Genomic DNA, 19,488 nt, shown 5'->3' with positions numbered 1-19,488 from the left:
CTGTTCCAGTAATCCCAGCCAGTTCTGGGTTCAGTGGGAATGGTGTAAGTGCCCAGCACGGGGACGGGATTTTAAAGACGCTGGATTAGTGGATATATTACCGAAACAACAGTGATAAGGACTTCTTGCTACACCAGAGGTAAATGTGATTTGATTTGTGAACTCATATGAACGTTTAACCTTAGTTCGTTGGTGGTTACGTTAACGTTAGCGACTGTGAGCTAGCAGTATTTTTCCAAACATCAGTGGCCTGTCTGCGTGTGTGTGGTGGGGTGCTGCCTGCTCAGTGCATTTGAAATGACATTTAAGTCTGTTGGTCCAATTTAAGTGGCGTCACATTGCCTAACTCGATAAATTGTTGTTGTTAAAAATCATATTTATAATTTTAAAGTGTAATCACCGTCCGTCCGTTGTTTATTATTAGACTTGTGGTGGTGTACCCATCATGCTCCCCTAGTTGCTAATGCTAATGATACAAACCGTCCTGGGATGATGCAGTTTGGAAAATCTGCTGTATTAGCCTCTTTTACTAGAGGGGCAGACGCAGAATCAAAAATGACCATTACATATGAACATTTACTAGGTGTTGAGTGAGCAGACACATGATTTTATTCTTATTTCTGTGTAGTTGGGACCCCAAAGTGTACAGTATTAAGTGTATTTCGTCATCATGCTTCTCTTGCTCCTACACTACTTAAAAAATGGTTAAGGATATTTCAATGTTACACTTGTTTGTTCTGCTACTTATCTGAATTTTTAATTTGTGTTTTGTGAAATATTTTAGGTCACCAAAAATAATGCGACACATGCATATATACACCCATATCCCAGGATCCCTAGCTAATGTAGTCTAGTGTAGATTGAAGTGAATTAAATCAACTATTCTTTTTTATCTCAAAAAGGACCACCCTCAGTTTGACACTACATTGTGAACAAGTGCACATAAAATGAGTGTTTTTCTTCTCTGCAAAGACACAGTATGTTCTCACAGAAAACTGGGAATAGCAATAACGCACCCTACTCAGTAGTTGGTTACTTTCACAGGTAGGTAAGAGTACACAGAAATTATTACAATACTTTTCATGAGATCATTTCAGACATATAATAAAAAAAATATAGATATAATATAGAACTTGTATCAAAAAGAGAGGGTTAAGGTGGATCCATACTGATATTAGGGAATAAAAAAATCTGATATTGATACTGTATATCTGTCAATATGCACACGTTATTTGCAGTGATCTCTCAACTGTGGTTATCAAACACTTGTGATAAAGATAAATAATGGAGGAAGGGTGTTTTACAGTTTTATCAATACACTTTATCGTCTAAAATGACATCAGTGCACTGACTCCCAAACTCATTGGGAATTAAACAATTATAAATCATCCCAAGCATCTTTTTGTGCTTTATAGTCTCTTAAAAAATGTTTTCATGTTGGCCCATATCAGACGTTCACGCTGACGCTAATATAACTGTGAAATGCCACGGATTTATCACTCTGGCTCTAATCAGCAATCATTCCTTCACAGTACGCCTGCACAATTAATTGAAATATTATCAAATCTGCAATGTGGCCTTGATAAAGGTAAAGTGTAGGTAACACCAAAACAGCATTATAATGAAGTACTGTAGTGTAGCGATGTAGTAGAGATGCCCTGACCTGTTTTGTACAAACCCCAACAAATGTCCCATCATCATGATTTTAATATTTTTGATAAACAAAACGATTCCCGCCAATCGTGAATTATATCGCATTCATATCGTGCATATCTCACAGGTGGTTGTCATATTGTCTGCACCTGCATGAGGGAGACAAATAATGGCTACATGCATTTGCATAGACGTCTAACAGTTCAACATTAGCCTAGACTTATTTTCAGGAATAGAAAACACGAGTTGTTTGTGCTGTATCCTGTACCTAATGTTCTAAGGAATGCATCTAATGTAGTTCATGTGAGGGTGAATTGTAAAAACAGGTGGATAGTTTTAATGCCAAACTCGGTCATCCTAGTATGACTCAATATGAGAAACACTGAGCGTTAGTCACCATAAAAAAACTGGATGATTATTAGGCGCCTGCTTGTACCTGGCAGGACAATAGCTTTGCTGTTTGTGTTTTCCCAGCAGTCCCTTGACTGTGTTTGTGTTAAAAAGGGTCAGACTAGCTCGTCTCTTCGGGGGAGTCGGGTTGGACTTGCATGCCTTTGGTTCTCAATGTGTTTAATTGTCTTTAGCAAGTAATTTAGAAGCAAACATCTAACAGCAAATTGTGTATTTTTAAAGTGTTTTTTTTTAATTTATTTTTTTTACTCGCATCCTGTTCCTTCCAAGATTTACATTCATGAAGGATTATAGGGAAAGGGAAGGAAGGAAATGATGTTTGGTTGAAGTCCAAAAGCTACACACACAGGACTGAATGTCCCCTCTCCACTGAGGTCATCGTTCCGACATTTCACACAGACACACTCATCTGTTAACTCCCTGTTTTTTTTTTCCACTCTCTCTCTCAGTAGCATCCGGTCCTCCCCTCGTCCCATTTAAAGGTCACACATAATTAGAGGCAACTTTAGCTCATGTTTCAAAAAGTCACCGCACTTATAAAGTATACTAGAGGCACTGTGTGCTTACTTCTTTAGTCCTGGTGGTCATCGTATGACAGCGTAATGACAGCGTTGCCGAGTGTAGGCCCAGAAAAGACACACAAGTTTGTCAGGGTTTGGCTTCAGCTGCCTTCCCACACACTTTTAGTACAGAAAATACTGTCAGAGTTTCTGTTCTTTGTTTTTATGTGGTTGTGATTGTAAGGTGCTTTGAGGTTGGTGGCTGTGTATACTAGAAAAGTTTAAAGATCTAAAATGCTTATTTATTTTACGGAAAACGGTACAGCTTGGATATGTAAGGCGTCATCACGATTTGAAATCTGCTCGGATAGTGATGAAACTTTTCTCAGCTTGTTGTAGTGTTTTCCATGAGTAGTTATTTTTCTTTGCAAGCAGTTGTAGTTTGGAGTAATTTGGGCTTTTGTCCAGGTTTTGATTCTAGAGAAGATAATATTCTACTGTATACTTTAGGATAGGGACAGGCAATATGGCCTATAAATTATATTGTAATTTGTTTTAGGATATATCACAATACATGACGTATGTCTTAATATGTATATATATATATATTATTTCATATTATATATATATTTTTTCATTTAACTGACACAATTTAAACATATTTAAAAATATTTTCTGCAGATCTCACTCACTAAATCCACTTAAGAAACATGCACTTGTGCGCGCGCACACACACACACACACACACACACACACACACACACAGTTTTTAAATGCATGAAACAATACCTCTATATTGATATTGCATCAGTATTGTATGGATAAATATATTTTGCTTTCTCAAAATATTAGCATAAGGAGATTTTTGGTAATAATCATCAGTAATGTGGGTACAATGACTAAGTGGGTCAAGATGAATATTAGAACAGCTAGAATGGTCTCATGAGTTCAGAAAATTACATAATTTTACTGTAATTCAGCCTGTAAAGCCAGGAAAAGACAACATGTATGCCGTATCATGACATAACAATATCCAAAGTCTAAGATGATATATCAGTATAATATCGATATGTTGCCCAGCCCTACTTTGAGATGTCTTTATGACTGAAACCTGTGTTTGAATAGTTAATAGATTCATCTCAAAATAGTTATTGTGCGAAGTAAAGCGCTCCAGACAACACGACTCCAAGCAAACACACAGTTTTACATACGCCAGTAACTACCAGTATATATTTACTGACTTGCACCAGAACTATGTCAATACTCGGGTCAAATGAGGCCTTTTGAGTGAACTTTTTGAGAAATGATTGCGTCACATGACCGTCATGTGATGCAATCATTTCTGAGAAATGATTGCATCACGTGATGTTCAGTCCTGCACCTATATTTTGTGTGAGAGATTATACCTGGACATTTTCCATGGCTGACTCTAAAAGGCTGCCTTTCACAGCTGATTAGTCAAACAGAACAGTGGCAAAGTCCAGTGTGGACAGAGGAGGCCTGTTCCGAAGCCCAATGTTGTTTTTTAGGTGAGTCTGTTCTTTCCTAAAATAGGGCTACTGCAGACATACAGATGAGGTTTAGGCTAGGTTTTTAAGTAACAACAATATCCTTGTGGTTTTTGTAGTTTGTGGTCATATTTATTACTGCTGCGAGGACAAGGACCAGAGCGCAGCAGAGAAGTATTGATTTGTGTGTTGGTGTGCATTTGTGGCTATCAGTTTCTTGGGTAGATTTCCCAGAAACTATGGCTGCTTTTTCCCTGCTTCCCATCAGTGCACTCCCCCCCCCCCCAGAGCTCAGATAGTCGTGGGATATATTGAAGGTTGTTAAATGTTTCAGCCTGGTGCTAAAGTTGGAAAAATAATCTTTAGGCTCCAGGGCCACTAAAACATATAACCGCTCTTTTCATGTGGGGACCGGCTAGGCTTGCAACAGGTTTGGAAACCTTTCTGGTGCAGGCACATAAGTGTTTAAAACCTTGACTCCACACAGCTGTATTTATGTTGAGCCATGCCTCAGAATTTCATCTGGAGGTGATGTTTTTTAAGCCAGGAACACACTAGAAGCTTTTTTTAAATCCAGGCCAACAAATCCAGCACACATTTGGGTGAATAAAAGCAAAAGTTTTCCTATCCCTTCAACCAAGTCGACGTAAAGAAATCATAGTTAGATAGTTATTGTGTACTGTATTTTTTGGTTGGGTTGGAGCCCTGCAGTATTTACTTGGCAGCAGCAGGCTCCAGTACCATGTAAATGCACAGTAAAATCAATTATTGTGCATGCAAAAGAAACAACTGGATGTGACCTTGAAGTTCATCAATGTAGCCTTCATGTCTGAATTGGAGCTCTTTCAAAACCAGATGTGAAACCACTTAAGGAGCCAGTGGTAACAGCACCTCAGAGATTTGAGATTCCTCTCCCTCCTGCTGCAGCAAAATCTGTTCTTGTTTACATGTTTCTAATACTTGTCGTTATGTACTGGAGGTTTTCGGAAGCCCATTGGAGTACTTTTCTATCTGACCTATACAGATTTTTATTGTTTCCAGTATCCTCTTGGTTTTATCATTGCATTTTATTCCTGTATTTACATTCTGTCTTTCACCAGAGTTTAGATACAAATTAAACCAAAGTGGTGATGTGGAAATGTTGAGCAGGCAGTTAGATAAGCAGTCAAAAAGCTCTCAATGTTGTCCTTTCCCATAATGGAGGCTTTCTCTTCCTTGGAATCAGTGTGCCAGTGCTTATTTGTTTGTGTAGCCTGATGTGCACTGCTATTATGCCCTGCACGTCTCTGGCACCTGTAGCAGCTTGTTTTTCTCCCTGCATTGTGAAAGGAAAACAACTATATATTATTAATCCACCACGCTGTCGAAATAAAGATTGTAAACCTGCCTGGATTTGAGAGCAGGGTTGGGTTTTATTTATTTTTTAATCTATCTCTTAACTATCTTTTTAAATTAATCCATAAGCAAAGACTGATAAATGATGCAGAAAAACATGTCATTTGTTTCCTAAGGTTTGCTGTAGTCTAGCGTTGTACTGTTTGGTACATTGGTCACATTATGAATCAAATTGCTTCTAAGCTGTTTGAGGCCTGTCCTAACCTGTCTCAAGGGAAACCAGATGAACTGCACAGCAGCGTTTCGCTGAGATGTATTACATGCACAAATGTAATCATAACAATATTATTGCAACATCTCCTATTGTGCTTTAATCAGGGGTGTCGATTTTGCCGTTGTGTTTGTAGAAAGAACAACATTCACTTACTGTACTGATTTTCCACCCGCATGTTTTTGCAGTTAATCTATTTTTGATCATACTGATCAAAAATAGATTAACTGTAAAAACATTTTTGATTGATATGTCAGTCTGAAATACTGGAACACTTTGCAACTTGTTCCACCCCCCCTTGTATTCCTGTTTTGTCGTTAGTGTTGCATAAATGCCAGTGCGGTTTAGTTGAATTCATGCTTACGCAAGTATTTCATTGCAAATATTTGGACATATTCTTAATTAGGGCGGCAACTAATGATTAATAGCTTAATTAATCCTTTGGTCTTAACGACAGAGAACGGTGAAAAACGCCTACATTTCCTAAGGCCCAAGATTAAGTCTTTAAATTGCTTATTTCGTCAGACCAACACTCAAGAAACCCAAAGATAATCAATTTATTATCACATAAGATAAAAAACAAACAAACAAACAAAAAAAAATGCAGCAAATCCTCCCAGTTGAGATGCCAACAAATAACTGTTTGGCATTTTATCGTGGTAGCAAGATTCGTCTTTTATTAAAATAATTGATGATTAATTGTTAATTGTTTCTGCTCCATTCTTACTTTTGTTCATTTGTACATTTAAACTGTTTGCTTTAACTGCTGTAAAAGCTTCAGCAAACAGTAGATTGGCCCGCCACTTGTTTAGTCCATAACTTTGGTAGAGTAAACTTGGTAGGAGCATAAAATGTAAAAATATAAGAATGTGGTTGCAGTGGACAGCCAGTGAGAAGCTGTGGCAGAGCAACTTTCTGGCTAAGAGTATGTTGACAATAGAAATTAATATGCTGTGACCGTACAGCCAGTATAAAACAGGTTGTGGAAAAATAGTTTGTGTATGATGGTCTGTCATGCATGTAGTGCAAATAAAAACTTGTTTGAATTGAAGCTGGTGATATTATTCCCTGGAAGGTTTTCTGTGTGCTTTACACAAGTTTGGCAGTGTATATCTGTTTGATGTAATACTGAAACTGAAATTAAGGCGAAAGCGGTTGTTAAATGAGCTGGAACTTGTAAAGCCAGGCAAGGCAAGGCAAGGCAAGGCATAGCATAGCGCCTGATATACACAGAGTGCGTTGAGTTCATCTTGCAGGGACACAGCTGTCAGCCGTCTTTGTCGCCAGCTTTATTGTCTCTGTCTGCCTGATCGCCATCTGGCTGTACTATTGTACTAGCAATATGAGATACATTGGTAGCAATATTAGTACATAAGCAGCAAAACCCAAAGACTTCAATATTCACAAACTACACAAGTTGAGAAACGGGCAGGTGAACTGGAGCTTTATTTAAACTGCCTTATCTTATTTCTGTGTTTCCACATGTAGTCTGAAAGCAGCTGCCTGAGAGATGTCTTTTCTGGTGTTGATGTCAAACTTGGCTTTTCCTGGCAGTGGTACGCCTGCCTTTGGCATACATTCAGCAGTAGCTGGCAAGGAGTTATTGCAAAAATTGAAAACAGCGCAACAGATTGCAGCTCCTTTGGAGAACCTAAAAGGAACGGGATCAAACCAGCCAAATGTCAAGAGACATTTTATGGAATTTATGTCGGCATGACTCCAGCTTCACAGTTTCGCAACAGCTGCCCTCAGCACAGCACCACCTTCATAATATAAACTAGCACTCTGTGTTGACAGTGAGGGAGTTTTGTTTAAACTAGAAATGTTCCTAGGTTAGCTGACTAATCCTTACTTTCTCAGCATTAATTTGGTTGAATTTCCTCGTAATTTTGGTGTTACCCACTTGTGATGTTTGAGTTTAAGCAGATCTCTGTTGAACTCATTGCACATTAATCATTTTCTCTGTTCTGCTGTCTTTCTCACAGGCCACCCTCTGTCTGACGCTCGGCTCTCAGTATGGTGTTGCTGTAGCGGAGAGGACAGCCACCTTAAAATCTACAGACAGGGACTCGGCCAGTTGATCACCATGCCTCGCTCAAAGCCTAACTGTAGCTCAATCTGGCTCATCTGTCTTCTTCTGGGCCTCTTGGCTATATGCACTCATGCCAAAGATGGTAAGAACCAAAAAAGGAAAAATTCCTCCCTAGACATACTGATCAATCAATTATCGCCAATATTTAGTGGACATGATGTCAAAGAGCAAACATTTAGCTCACATGTTTGCTCTTTGGTTCTGTATAATTTTAAATCGCTTAATCCTGTCCTGATCTTTTTTTCTCCAGAACTTACTGTACCCCAGCAGGTGAGCCTGTCATCCAACATGTATACACAGCAACTATCCATATCCTGGCTGGGAGGAGCCGCCACAACCTTTGACCTCATGATTCTAAGAACTGAACTCAATGAAACTGTCTTTTATGTAAGAGCATTTACTCTATTTGTTCATTTGTTCTCATGCTTTTCTTATTGCATGGTTTTATTACAAGTCGGTTACATCCTGATGTGATAGGAGCTATAGCCTATCAGATTTTCTTTACTAACAAGTACCCTCATTTTTTTTAAACAATGGTGAAAAAGAAATGCACTGGGTAAATGATATAATAATTTAGACGACTTTCTTTCTTTTACCGCTTGAGCTATGACTGTCATCACCGACAATCAGCTACAAGCTTCATGTTGTTCTGGTTCATTCCCTCACTGTGTTTTCTGTGTGTTGCCTGTAGGAGACAGTGTCTGTGACGGTGAATCCAATGAGCGGTCGCCACCAGTGGAACTGGACCTCAGAGGAACCTCTGGAGTGTACCTCGCTGTCAGTCCAAATCCGCTCAAGAGATGGACAGATGACAAGTGAATGGAGCAATACTCAGATACTTCAAGGTCAGAGGCACAATAATTATATCCATGTGCTATGAATTATAGTATTATAGAGAAACATTAAGAAGGCTGTTTCTAATTCAAATTCAGTTCAGAGAGGCTTTATTGGCATGACTATACTGAAACACAGTATTGCTGTTGCTATTACAAAGCACCTTGTACAGGTAGTATGAAAATGAAAAAGTACAGTAAAGCATCATGATAACATCATAGTGCAAAAACACATGTCAGGATTATTTTGTAATGCAAATGACAAAAACAGGAACCTGGACATAAGTGATGGATATCAGCAACAATATGGAAATAATGCTTTGTAACAGTTTGCCAAGGAGGTGTGGGTGGGTGGGTGGGAGGGTGGGTATGCTAACTGTTTTAGTAACAAATTCAGGATGTTCTTCATTCTCCCTCACTCGTTCTTTTCAGGAAGCGATCTCCCCAGCAATGAGAAATTCCAGATGTACCCCCAGGACCGAGTTGTGCCTGTTGGGGCCAGCACCACCTTCTGTTGCATTGTGGAAGAGGGGAAGATCTTTGGCACCATCCGCACTGGCAACATAGTCATGAACACGACACGACTGAGTAGGCGAAGCTACGCTGCGACAGTGGCTAATCAGGGACCATCCGGCAGCACAGGAACCAACGTCCTTTGTTTTGACGAGCCGAGGACACTACTGACTGGAGCAGTGGTGTTTGTTGGATGTAAGACAATTAACTGGATGGATAAGAAGTGAAGTGTGAATGCATGTCATATCTAAGATGGTTAATCAGAAGAGTCTGCAGATTATTCCGGAGCTTTTTTTTTATATATAAATCTTGATAATTATGTATACCTATATAATCTTTATACATTTATGTATATGAGTAAACAAGTAAGTTAGTTTCTTCTTGTTGTCCTTTCCTCAGATCCACCACTGCCGACTGATTTTGTGTGCGAGACTCGTGACTTAACATCAGCTGTTTGCCAGTGGAATGAAGGACGAGACACACGCTTGTATGGCAGACGAGGAACAGTCTACTCTGTGAACAAGAGGTACCACATTCGCAGTCACACGCACAATAAATTACTTTTAAATATAGCGAAACCTCACCTGAGCTGTAACATGACCTGAAACCTGATACTTTGTCGAAAGCCGCAGAGGTCAGGTTGGGTGGCAGAGCTGTACACATTCACAAAAAGCAGGCTACAGTATGTAAAATATGTGTAGTGGGACACAAGCACCTAAATCTAAAGGAACAAACAGACCACACCAAACAAGTAAGGTGTGTTTCCCCACTGCACATAGTACCCCTTCTACGTAGGCAGGATTCATAACCGATCGTCACAGTGACATCATGTGAAACAGCTGTGACATTATCAACTCGACACAAACACATGAAGGATGTTAAAGGGGTGACTATTTGTCACAGCAAGAAAACAAACTTTGTGTTGGAAAAGGCTGAAGGCAGCAAGACAAAAGACTGCTGGAAAAAACAAGAGTGTTTCGGAAATCCTACATCAGAGCGCAGGTGACAAGACGACGCTGGTTGCGCCGTGTCTTGCAAGTGGCGGTTGTCAGTGATACAACAAAACAGTTACCAGTTAGACTTTTGCCATCTTGAGATATTACTACCTAATCACTCTCTTAATCCTTAGTTACATTAATCATACAATGGTTTCCATATCTGTGACTCAGCTCTGGAACGCCAAAGAAAACAGGAAAAAGCCCAGACACAACATATTAAACTCTCAGCAGAAAGACATAATGGTTGGGGACAGAGGTTACAGTGATGGATTTCTTTATTTTTTTGGCCAGATTCATAGCTGTTCAAAGACATGTTGGGATGTGGTACAATTTCACTTTGTCTGTGACATAATATCCCTGCATTATTTATGATAGTTTGCCATGCCTTTCTCGAAAAAGTGTTTTCTGCCCAGAAACAAATCCACCAAGAAAGAGAGGATGACAAGAAATATAAAGCACTCAGTCTAAGTAACCACTTGCTGCTTCTGTGTGTCCGTTTATCATTGATAGTGGATTGGCTGTGTGCCAGATCTTTTACAGGAATTGTCTGAAGGCGGGCCAAAAGAGAAGTTACATTACGAATGTGTTTGTCTGCATCTATAGTTTAGTTGCTGATGTGATTTTATTTTATTTTATTATATTGTGTTGTTTTAATTTTTACACTCTTAACAAATCTGTTGGTTAATAATTATTTTCTGTTTTTGTTTTGTTGGGGGCAGTCCGCAACAGAACCAGAGAGTGTATACTGTGAACCAGTGGGAGGGTAACTGGACACTGGTGGCAGTGAATCCTCTTGGCCAGTACAGCCTCACTGACTCTGCTGAACTCAGTCACAGAGGTAGGTAAACCATCCTTATTAATGGATGGATACACATTTATTTATTTTTTCACACAATTTTTCAAATTAGAGGTAAACATAGACATGAAATCCACCCATCTGATGTTGTTTCACTCTTTCTCCTCAGTGCGTCCAGTAGCACCAACTAACCTGTTCGTGTCTGTCCATGCCTGGAATGCCACTGTGATGTGGCAGTGGGATTACAACAACTATTTGTCACTGGCTCTTGTCTGCCAGGTAGAGCTTATCTCCCATGGAGACAAAACAAAGGTGAGTCGTGTGTGTTGCATTTGTCTGTGTGTATTAGTCCATGTAGAACCTCCTCTTTGTCTTTTGGTCATTAATGATTTCTGCACTGATTTCTGCACTTTCTTTAATATACAGTGTGACAATATCAGTTATTCTTCTACCACACTTTTATTACAATATATCTATGAGCTACCACATTTCTCTCATCAAATGTAAGCTAGTTTCAGTATGCATTGTCTCTTTGTGTCACCATCTATGTACCAAAAGGTAATAAAGTCTAATGTATGTGTCCAGCGTACCTTCTCTGGTGTGGGTCTGCGGTCAGTGGTTCTATTGGACTTGAATCCTGATGAGGATTACATTGTTCAAGTCCGCTGTGGTGCCCAGCAGAATTTCTGGAAGTGGGGAGACTGGAGTGGAGCACTTCCCTTTAAAACCAGAACTACTGGTAAGATATTTATTTGTTGCATCATTGAGATTTCAGTGTACAAGGGCTGCAACTGATGACAATTTTCATTCCTGATTAATGTATCAATAATGGTTTAGTTTATAAAATCAGTACAGGGTTTTTCTTGTCTTATCATTCGTCCAAAACCCAAAGTTGATATGAAAACAAATGCTGATTAATTTTCACATCCACTCATTGTTTTAGCCCGACCAAAAATGGGGATCAGTCAGTTGCACTACAAGGATGCCTGGATCAGTTTATGGTTAATGACTTTAATGTTTCAACATACTTACTTAATCTTATATAAATATTAGTAATTGTTATGAAGTATAAATAAAACGCAGAATTGTCTGTGGCATGCCACCTTTTGTCTGGTGTTTTCTGAATATACAGTGTATATTCATATTCTTATTTAATTGGAAAGGAAAAATATATACACTTTTCTACTTTTCCAGTAGACTGTAGTCTACTTACTCTTGACTGATTCAAGCACCCCTTTGTCCTCCAGAGAGAATTCCTTACAAGACAAGTCAGTTGTTTTGATCTTTGAGCATTTCTGAGGAAACATGCTGAGTAAGGTCGTTCTTATCTCCACAGCCAATAAAGAATTCCCAGCGGCATAAAATACAGGAGAATTTCATTTAGTCATCGCTCACGGGCTTAACCCACACCTTTTTTTGCTCCTCATTGTTTGTTGCACCTGCCCTTTTTTACAGGTTTATATTTGCATATGCCTAACCAACTGAGTATCACCAGAAACTAGCCAGAAGCGAGTTCCTGTAACGGACCGATTTAGCTCAATATCCAGGATGTCCTGCTCATAGGGACAGCTGGCAACCCTACTTCTAAAAGTTTGTTAGTTACAAAAGAGCTAGTGTGTTCCTTAAAGGCCCGATCACAGAACTGAGAACTTTCATCAACAGTTTTTTCAACTGTATAAATTAGAGGTATCTCTAAAAAAAGTTCCCTTGACAAAATATTCTTTACTAAAGTCCACTTATTGGAGAATTTCCATAGCTTTCAGCCACACTTGTGACCTTCCTCAGTTCTCCTCACGGAGATGGGTCAGTTGTCACATGACTTGAATTTTCGTGTGCACCTGTGTTGAGAACCATTTTTCTTTTTCATTGGTATTTCTGTGTCTTCTCTCAGTTCCAGACGCTCCTGAGGTGTGGGTTTGGATGAACAGAGACAACACTGGGCAGGTCGTTTGGAAGGTAATTATTTTGTCTTTGGAATTGAATTGTTTTAGATTTAGATTGTGGATTTACAGCATGTTCACATAAGTGCATTGCCTGCCAGGGTTCTTCTGTTTTAGTCTTATCCTCTCTCTCTTGCTTTCTTCCTCATTTCACTATCTTTATCCATTTTGACATAAAAAACTTTGACCTGTTGTGATTATATTCCCTTTCCCTTGATTTCTTCTAGCCACTGACTCAACGACAGAGCCACGGACAGCTCACGGGTTATGAAGTTACTTTCTGGAGCCCTGAAGAAAATCTACAACACACAGAAATCTTTTCGCCAGATACTTCTGCCGCTCCCTTCAACGTCACACAGTTCGCTGCCTTCAGCGGTAACAAGGTTACAGCAACTGTCATTGCAAAGAACAATGATGGTGTGTCTCAACCTGCGAGTGTGCTTATACCTCTGCATTTGATAGGTATGTGTGTGTGTCTTTTTCACTGTCTGCTTGTTTCCAAAGTAATGAAACACTGGTTAAAAGGCTAAAGCAGCAATCAGTTAGTTATAAAAGGAGTATATGAAGATATGGTTTCTACATTGCTTTTTTCACCATTCCAGATGTGAAGTCCCTTGCTGTGTCCAGGGTGGTTTATTCAGACAAAGGTTTCCCTTTATTCTGGCCGAGCGATACCAACGCCACCTGTGGTTATGTGGTGGAATGGTATGAAGCCTCCTGCAAGTGGAACTGTCCTGTGGAGTGGATCAAGGTGGCTGCTGGAAACACTAATGTCTCCCTCGAGTCAGGTACAGCCTTACTGCCTTCATTAAAAGCTTGGCAAAGGAAAGTGTTTAGTAAATTAAATTGAATTTTCAGCTTGCCACATTCTCAAACTTATTATTAATCACTAGTATCCACCAATAGAAGGATGTCAAATTTGAAATTATTCTGTATGATTATATAATAATCTCTTTCTTTGCCATCAGCCAACTTCCAGCCAGGTGTGAGGTTCAACTTTTCCCTGTACAGCTGCTCCTCAGAGCCCCCAGAGTTGCTGCAGCGCTGGCAGGGATACATGCAGGAGCTGGGTAAGGCTAGCACTGCTGCATGTGAAAAGCTTATCCTTTCGGAAGAAGCAAATGGCCTAAAAAAAAAAAATCACACTCTGAGTTTGAATTGCTGACTCTTTGTTCTCATTTTCTCTCTCTCACTTCCACAGTCCCCTCCAATCCTGTCTCTCTGTCAGCTCATCAGCAGGACTCTAATATTCTGCTCATCTGGGGAGACATCCCGCTGGTCAACAGAAGAGGCTTCATCTTGGGCTACAATGTTTATGTCAGTAACGGCTCCCAGCTCACACTTCTAGGTAAATGTCGTCATGTATAATGTCACCTCTGCAGACAGTACAGCGGTTACGGTAGAAAGCTTTAAAAGTGAATTGAATACAAAACTACACAATTAATGCTATCAGAACATTCATCCTGTTGCCGAACGTCCATTTTGTATCCTGTTAAACTAACTTACTTTTCTTCTCTTCGCTCTCTCCTTTGCTTCTCTTTTCTTTCTTTGTCTTTTCTTTCCTTTACCGGGCCTTACTCCCTTTTTGTTTTTTGCCCTGTCCTCTGAACAGCCAATCTGTCAGGCGTGGGAACCAGGAGCTACACAGTAAAAGGTTTCTCAGAGGGCTCCTATAAATTCACTGTCAAGGCCTACACAGCAGCAGGCGAGGGCACAGGCGCCCCTGCCTCCCTTAACCTGGAGCCATATGGTATGTGAATTTATTATGTAATACTATTTAAAGCTGAAGATGCTCTTCTATAAATAAGTTCACACAGTTATTTATACTCAAAAGAAGGGATGTGCACTAGTCTTTTAAATGCAGCTACCTCTGCTAGTCAGCACCAGAAATACTAGTCGATTAAACTTATTATTAGTATTTTATGAATGTACATATTTAAAGTAAATATTGACATAATTTGCACTGAAATTTCATGTCTTTGTTTAGTGTTGTTTTATAAAAAACAAGCATCCGTTACTAATGTAAACAAAATCAGTTAACTGTTGCGTCTAAGATGTATCCTTTGCGACGCGATTATGTGCACCAAATGAAAATTCCGTTGCAATAATCAACAACGTATCCTCAAGATTTTTTATTACATTGACTGTGAGAGTATTTTCTCACTTTTAGAGTAGTTGGTTAGTCTAAGTTTAAACCTTCATTCAAATTTCAGGGAAATTAGTCGTTAGGAAAACCTGTACTCAATTAGGAATTACAATCATCTTGCTTTGAGTCTGATATTTCTAATATTTCTACTGTTTTATCCTGACAGCTGACTGGCTGATCCTGGAAATCTTGGCTTCCCTGGGACTCACAGCCTTATTCCTGGTCATTGTCACCTTCATTTGCTACAAGAAAAGAAAATGGTGAGGCTTTTATGCTCATGCTGCCGTGTGCCTCTCTCCTGTTTGTGTGCTCCATTATTTGAATTTGTTTAGGCTTTTTATGATAATTTATGTTATAAGTGACATTTTGCTTTGTCACCAGGGTGAAAAAGGCGTTCTATCCAGACATACCTGAGCCTAAGCTGCCTGGTAATTGGTCCAGGACAAAGGTACAGTATTATCCTAATACAGTCTGTATACAGTCTCATGACTAAAATTCATTGTGTTCTAATTCTATATATTAATTGTATATTTTGATCATCCCTAATGAGAAGTTTAAAGATACTCAGTAAGGTGTTGAATCACTCTGTTTGTCTTGTAGGGGCCATTGGATGTGAAGCCACCTCCCCACAGTATGGTCCATATTGTAGAAAAGCCTGAGTGGGATTCTAGTAAAGAAATGCTCGTTGTCATTCCTGAAGAAGACGAGGATGATGAGGAACAGAGGATAGGAGATGAGCCGGTTGACACAGATGAGCCAACATCGTTGCGCTACTACAACCAAGTGGTAGATGAGCGGCCCATTAGACCGCGTTTCCCAGACTCCTCTGCTTCTTCCGCATCTTCTTTGGATTCAGCCCGTACCGATGTGACGTACACAGGGATTCAGACCTCGGGGTCCTCTTTGGTCTGGCCGATGGATCCACAGGGCTCCTCTGAGGGCCACCGACCCCTGGCTGATCTGTCCGTCAGCTGCGAGGGCGGAGGTGGAGGTTACAGGCCCCAGATGCAACCTCGAGCCCAAAGTGTAGACATGGGCCTGGCTTCCCCCGAGCCTTCTCTAGAGCCCCAGGCTGCCAGTGCTGGGGGCTATAAACCCCAGAGCTCCTGGCATTTTGACTCCCCCGTGGAGGCCGGGGAAAACAGCGGCTTGGCACCCTCCCTTGGATCCCCGACGTCCATTGCTTCCACTCAGTTCCTCCTCCCTGATGGAGAGGGACACGCAGAGGAGAAACGACAGCTGTCCTCATCGGCAGCAACCTGGTTCACCAACCTGCTGTCGTCCACAAAACCGTGATATCATCTCTCTCACACTACTAGCAGCCAGGCCAAGGGGGGCTAAACTAAAGCTTTGAGATTCATTACTGTTACCAGTGTCATGCGTCAAACAAGCCTTGCCTATATGGTTAAGGTAAATATCCCCTCTGATGTAGCACTACATCCTGACAGTTGCACTTTGACAGCAGGGTAATTATGCTATTTCGTGTCAAAGTTGATTTACACTTTCATGCACATATAAAAAATATCAAAATCTGTATATTTATACGGGGAAACATTTCTATTCTGACAACAAGATTTCTTCATATCTTGATATCCACCACCTTTACTGCGCCCCCTGGCATCCTGGTGGCTGTTGCATTCCCTCACTGCCTTTTCTGTGACTCCCTTCAATGGGCATTTAGCAATGGCATATCCTGTGTTTCAACTGAGTATATCGAGTTTTTAGCTTGCATTTCAAATGTCTTTATTTTTTTGTGATGTGTGAACTTTACTACACTACAGAAGAAAGCAGAAACCAAGAAGGTTTCAAACCAAATGACTGCACATTAAAAATAAAGGACATTTTTAGAAGACCACTACAAAAGAACAGTTTCAATAGAAGGAAGCTAAGTAGAGAGAAAACCTCCCTGTTATTAGTATTCATGTCTTCTGCTGATGAGCTACTGAATGGGAATGAAAAAATGGCTGTATATCAATACCAAGGTAGCTCCCATCCTTGCAGACGTCATCTCCTTTTCATATGTTACTGTCTGAACATTGAGATGTTGCAGATGCACAGTCATTATTTTTATCAGTTACAGGAGTGGTGCTTTCTATTATGGTCTGGAATTGTGTGGGTGATGAGCCCAGTGGATATACACTGATATAAGCTAGAATATAAACACAAACTGATGTAATTAATCAACGGACACACTATTGTGTTACTTTTGAGTGTTTTTATTGTTGTTTTTTCTTCATTACTTTTTTTTCTTGTTATGAAACACATTTCACAGTTAGGCCAGTGTAATGTGAAAGTAATTTGTTTCACACACTGCTTTGTTCCTAAATGTAAAATGAAAAAGAATATCTTACAGTAATTCAGTTGAACTGATCAGAAATGTATTGGACATACAGATTTCACTAACACTGAGCATAATGTCAAAAAAATATCCGTTTTAATCAATTTAGCACATGCACATATTTTTACATTTCGGTGACATAATTGAGGCAGTTTTACCGTCAGCCCTCAGTATATTTGTGTGGTTGTGAAGAATAATTTTTCTTTGGTTGCTTTATCTTCAAGCCAAGAGAGATGGCTGATAATGCATTTGATGTCGACTTGCTGCGCTTGGAAGCTTGTTTATTTTTAGAGAGATCTAAAGTACAGAAAGCACCTTTTTAAAATGCGATTACTTATCTTTTCATTGCAAATGTTTCCTGAGGCCTCCTTGGTAATGTTGTGATTGGAAAAGGGGACCAAAGGGAAAGCATGAATTGGGAAATGATAAAGAATTTCCAGAAATGCTATTATTTAGCTTTTGTTGACAACAATGTGAGGAAATGACCTTTGGCATTTCCGTAATGGTGTCAAACACAGGACACTAATAGCCCAAGTACAGTCCGCAGACTCCATTTGCTCCTCTCTGTTGTGTACAGAGTGGGCGCACCGTTGGTTAGGCTTCCCAAAAGCATCATTATGCAAATATTGTTCAGGATGTTTATTTTATTGTATACAGTCGGGCCCTGGCTTGCCTGTGTGGCAGCTTGTGGTCTATTGTTTCTCAGTGCCTCCAGCCAACAAGCTTTAAGTAAAACTACTGTGACATGAATGATGACTTAGATGAACTAATAACGATGGCTTCACTGATGAACTAATTACGGGCAGGCAGTCCTCTTTGACTACTGAGAAAAGTGTATCCCTTCTTTCTCTTTGTCTTGTAACACTGATCTGAATTTTAACTTGATTAGCAGGAGAAAAAACTGGTTGAAAGAATATATCGAAAGCTACAGTTTGCACCAGTCAAACAAAGTAATGGGTGAACTGGGCAATTGCATTTTTTGAGATCAGTGATCACTTCAAGGCAGTGGTTAAGTGTGGATATAGTTTTGAGTATTTAAACATGGCTGCAGATTGTTTTCCTTTGAAGCCTGCTTCCTCAAACAAGCAGGGCTTTGGAGACTAACCTATGAACGCTATGTGTTACATGCTTTTATGTTGATTTGGATCAACAAAATGGCACCTTTTTTTTTTTTTTTTTTAATTTTTCCTCGAAATCTTTGTTTTTATACAACCAACTGTACATAATTAAAAAAAAATTTTTTATTATTTTTTCCCTTACAATACATGTTGTTTTACATTGGAAGTAATATAAACTATACTACAAAAGGCAGATGTTGACTAACCAGCTTTCTTGGAAGAATAAAGGCATATGTTTGTGTTGATGGCACCATATCTAGAGTTCTATGAAATGTAGAGGCATCACACTGTATATTTGTTGTGTGCTTAAACACAATGGAATCATTTTTAAATATGTATGAAACATCTTGTAAACTGAATAAGAATTGTTATCCTGTCTTGATAGTTCAGCCTGCTTTGCATTTTTGTGTTGTTAGAGCATTGTCACTTTGCCAGACATTATAAGCATTGAGCCAGAGTACTCATCATGCAGACTTATACATGGCAACTGCTGACATGCAATTTTACTTTTAATGCCTTATTTTTGACCTTGTCCATCCATGTTTTCAATTGGAGTCTAAATTTACTCTGTAGAGCACTAAGATTTTGTGGTTTATACAGCAGTGTACACTTGCTGCCATACACATCGTCATCTCTAGCCCTGCATGCTGTATCACTACAAAAAAAGTGGCTTGTAAATCCCTTAAACTCCATGTTTATTTTACCCTCTGGCTTTAAAACACTAACACAGACTAATGTTGTGCATGACAACTGGACTGATTTATTGTGCACCTGGAAAAAGGCTTTCATTTCTGAAAATGCTTTACGTTACATGATGTTTTTGCAGAATATTTTACTATTGATTGATTGAAAAGAGACAGTGAACTGCTTCTGAGTGAATAAATTAATGTTAACACTAATAACACAAACTGAAATGCTACTTGTTTAAAGGCAATAAAGTTATTCGTCGGCCACTTGTCCAGTTGTCAGTGTTGCTGTCTTTTCCACTTGTCAGGTATCATCTCCACAGAAATGTAAATAACTGTCTGTTGAAGAT

General features: G+C 39.5%; 1 protein-coding gene across 1 annotated transcript; it reads left to right on the top strand.

The window, feature by feature from the left end:
- The first annotated feature begins 40 nt into the window (after positions 1 to 40).
- On the top strand, positions 41 to 19,409 carry lifra (LIF receptor subunit alpha a). The gene is made up of 18 exons (XM_073465682.1): positions 41 to 139; positions 7,664 to 7,852; positions 8,021 to 8,157; positions 8,462 to 8,615; positions 9,036 to 9,311; positions 9,516 to 9,642; positions 10,834 to 10,952; positions 11,080 to 11,222; positions 11,496 to 11,649; positions 12,802 to 12,866; positions 13,078 to 13,312; positions 13,453 to 13,638; positions 13,819 to 13,920; positions 14,052 to 14,198; positions 14,463 to 14,600; positions 15,163 to 15,256; positions 15,378 to 15,444; positions 15,597 to 19,409. The coding sequence occupies exons 2-18, from the start codon at positions 7,765 to 7,767 to the stop codon at positions 16,290 to 16,292; spliced, it is 2,928 nt and encodes a 975-aa protein (XP_073321783.1). The 5' UTR covers positions 41 to 139; positions 7,664 to 7,764; the 3' UTR covers positions 16,293 to 19,409.
- The last annotated feature ends 79 nt before the right edge of the window (positions 19,410 to 19,488 follow it).

Source organism: Pagrus major, chromosome 5, assembly GCF_040436345.1.
Source record: "Pagrus major chromosome 5, Pma_NU_1.0".
NCBI classification, from domain to species: Eukaryota; Metazoa; Chordata; class Actinopteri; order Spariformes; family Sparidae; genus Pagrus; species Pagrus major.
Note: the sequence above shows the minus strand (reverse complement) of the source record. Positions and strands in the feature narration are given on the sequence as shown.

What these genes read in the sequence shown, in the direction of transcription:
- lifra (XM_073465682.1), top strand. Translation starts at nt 7,765, where the DNA reads ATGCCTCGCTCAAAGCCTAACTGTAGCTCAATCTGGCTCATCTGTCTT. An exon ending in CAATACTCAGATACTTCAAG is followed by an intron (nt 8,616 to 9,035) that starts GTCAGAGGCACA and finishes CGTTCTTTTCAG; the next exon opens with GAAGCGATCTCCCCAGCAAT. An exon ending in CCCATGGAGACAAAACAAAG is followed by an intron (nt 11,223 to 11,495) that starts GTGAGTCGTGTG and finishes GTATGTGTCCAG; the next exon opens with CGTACCTTCTCTGGTGTGGG.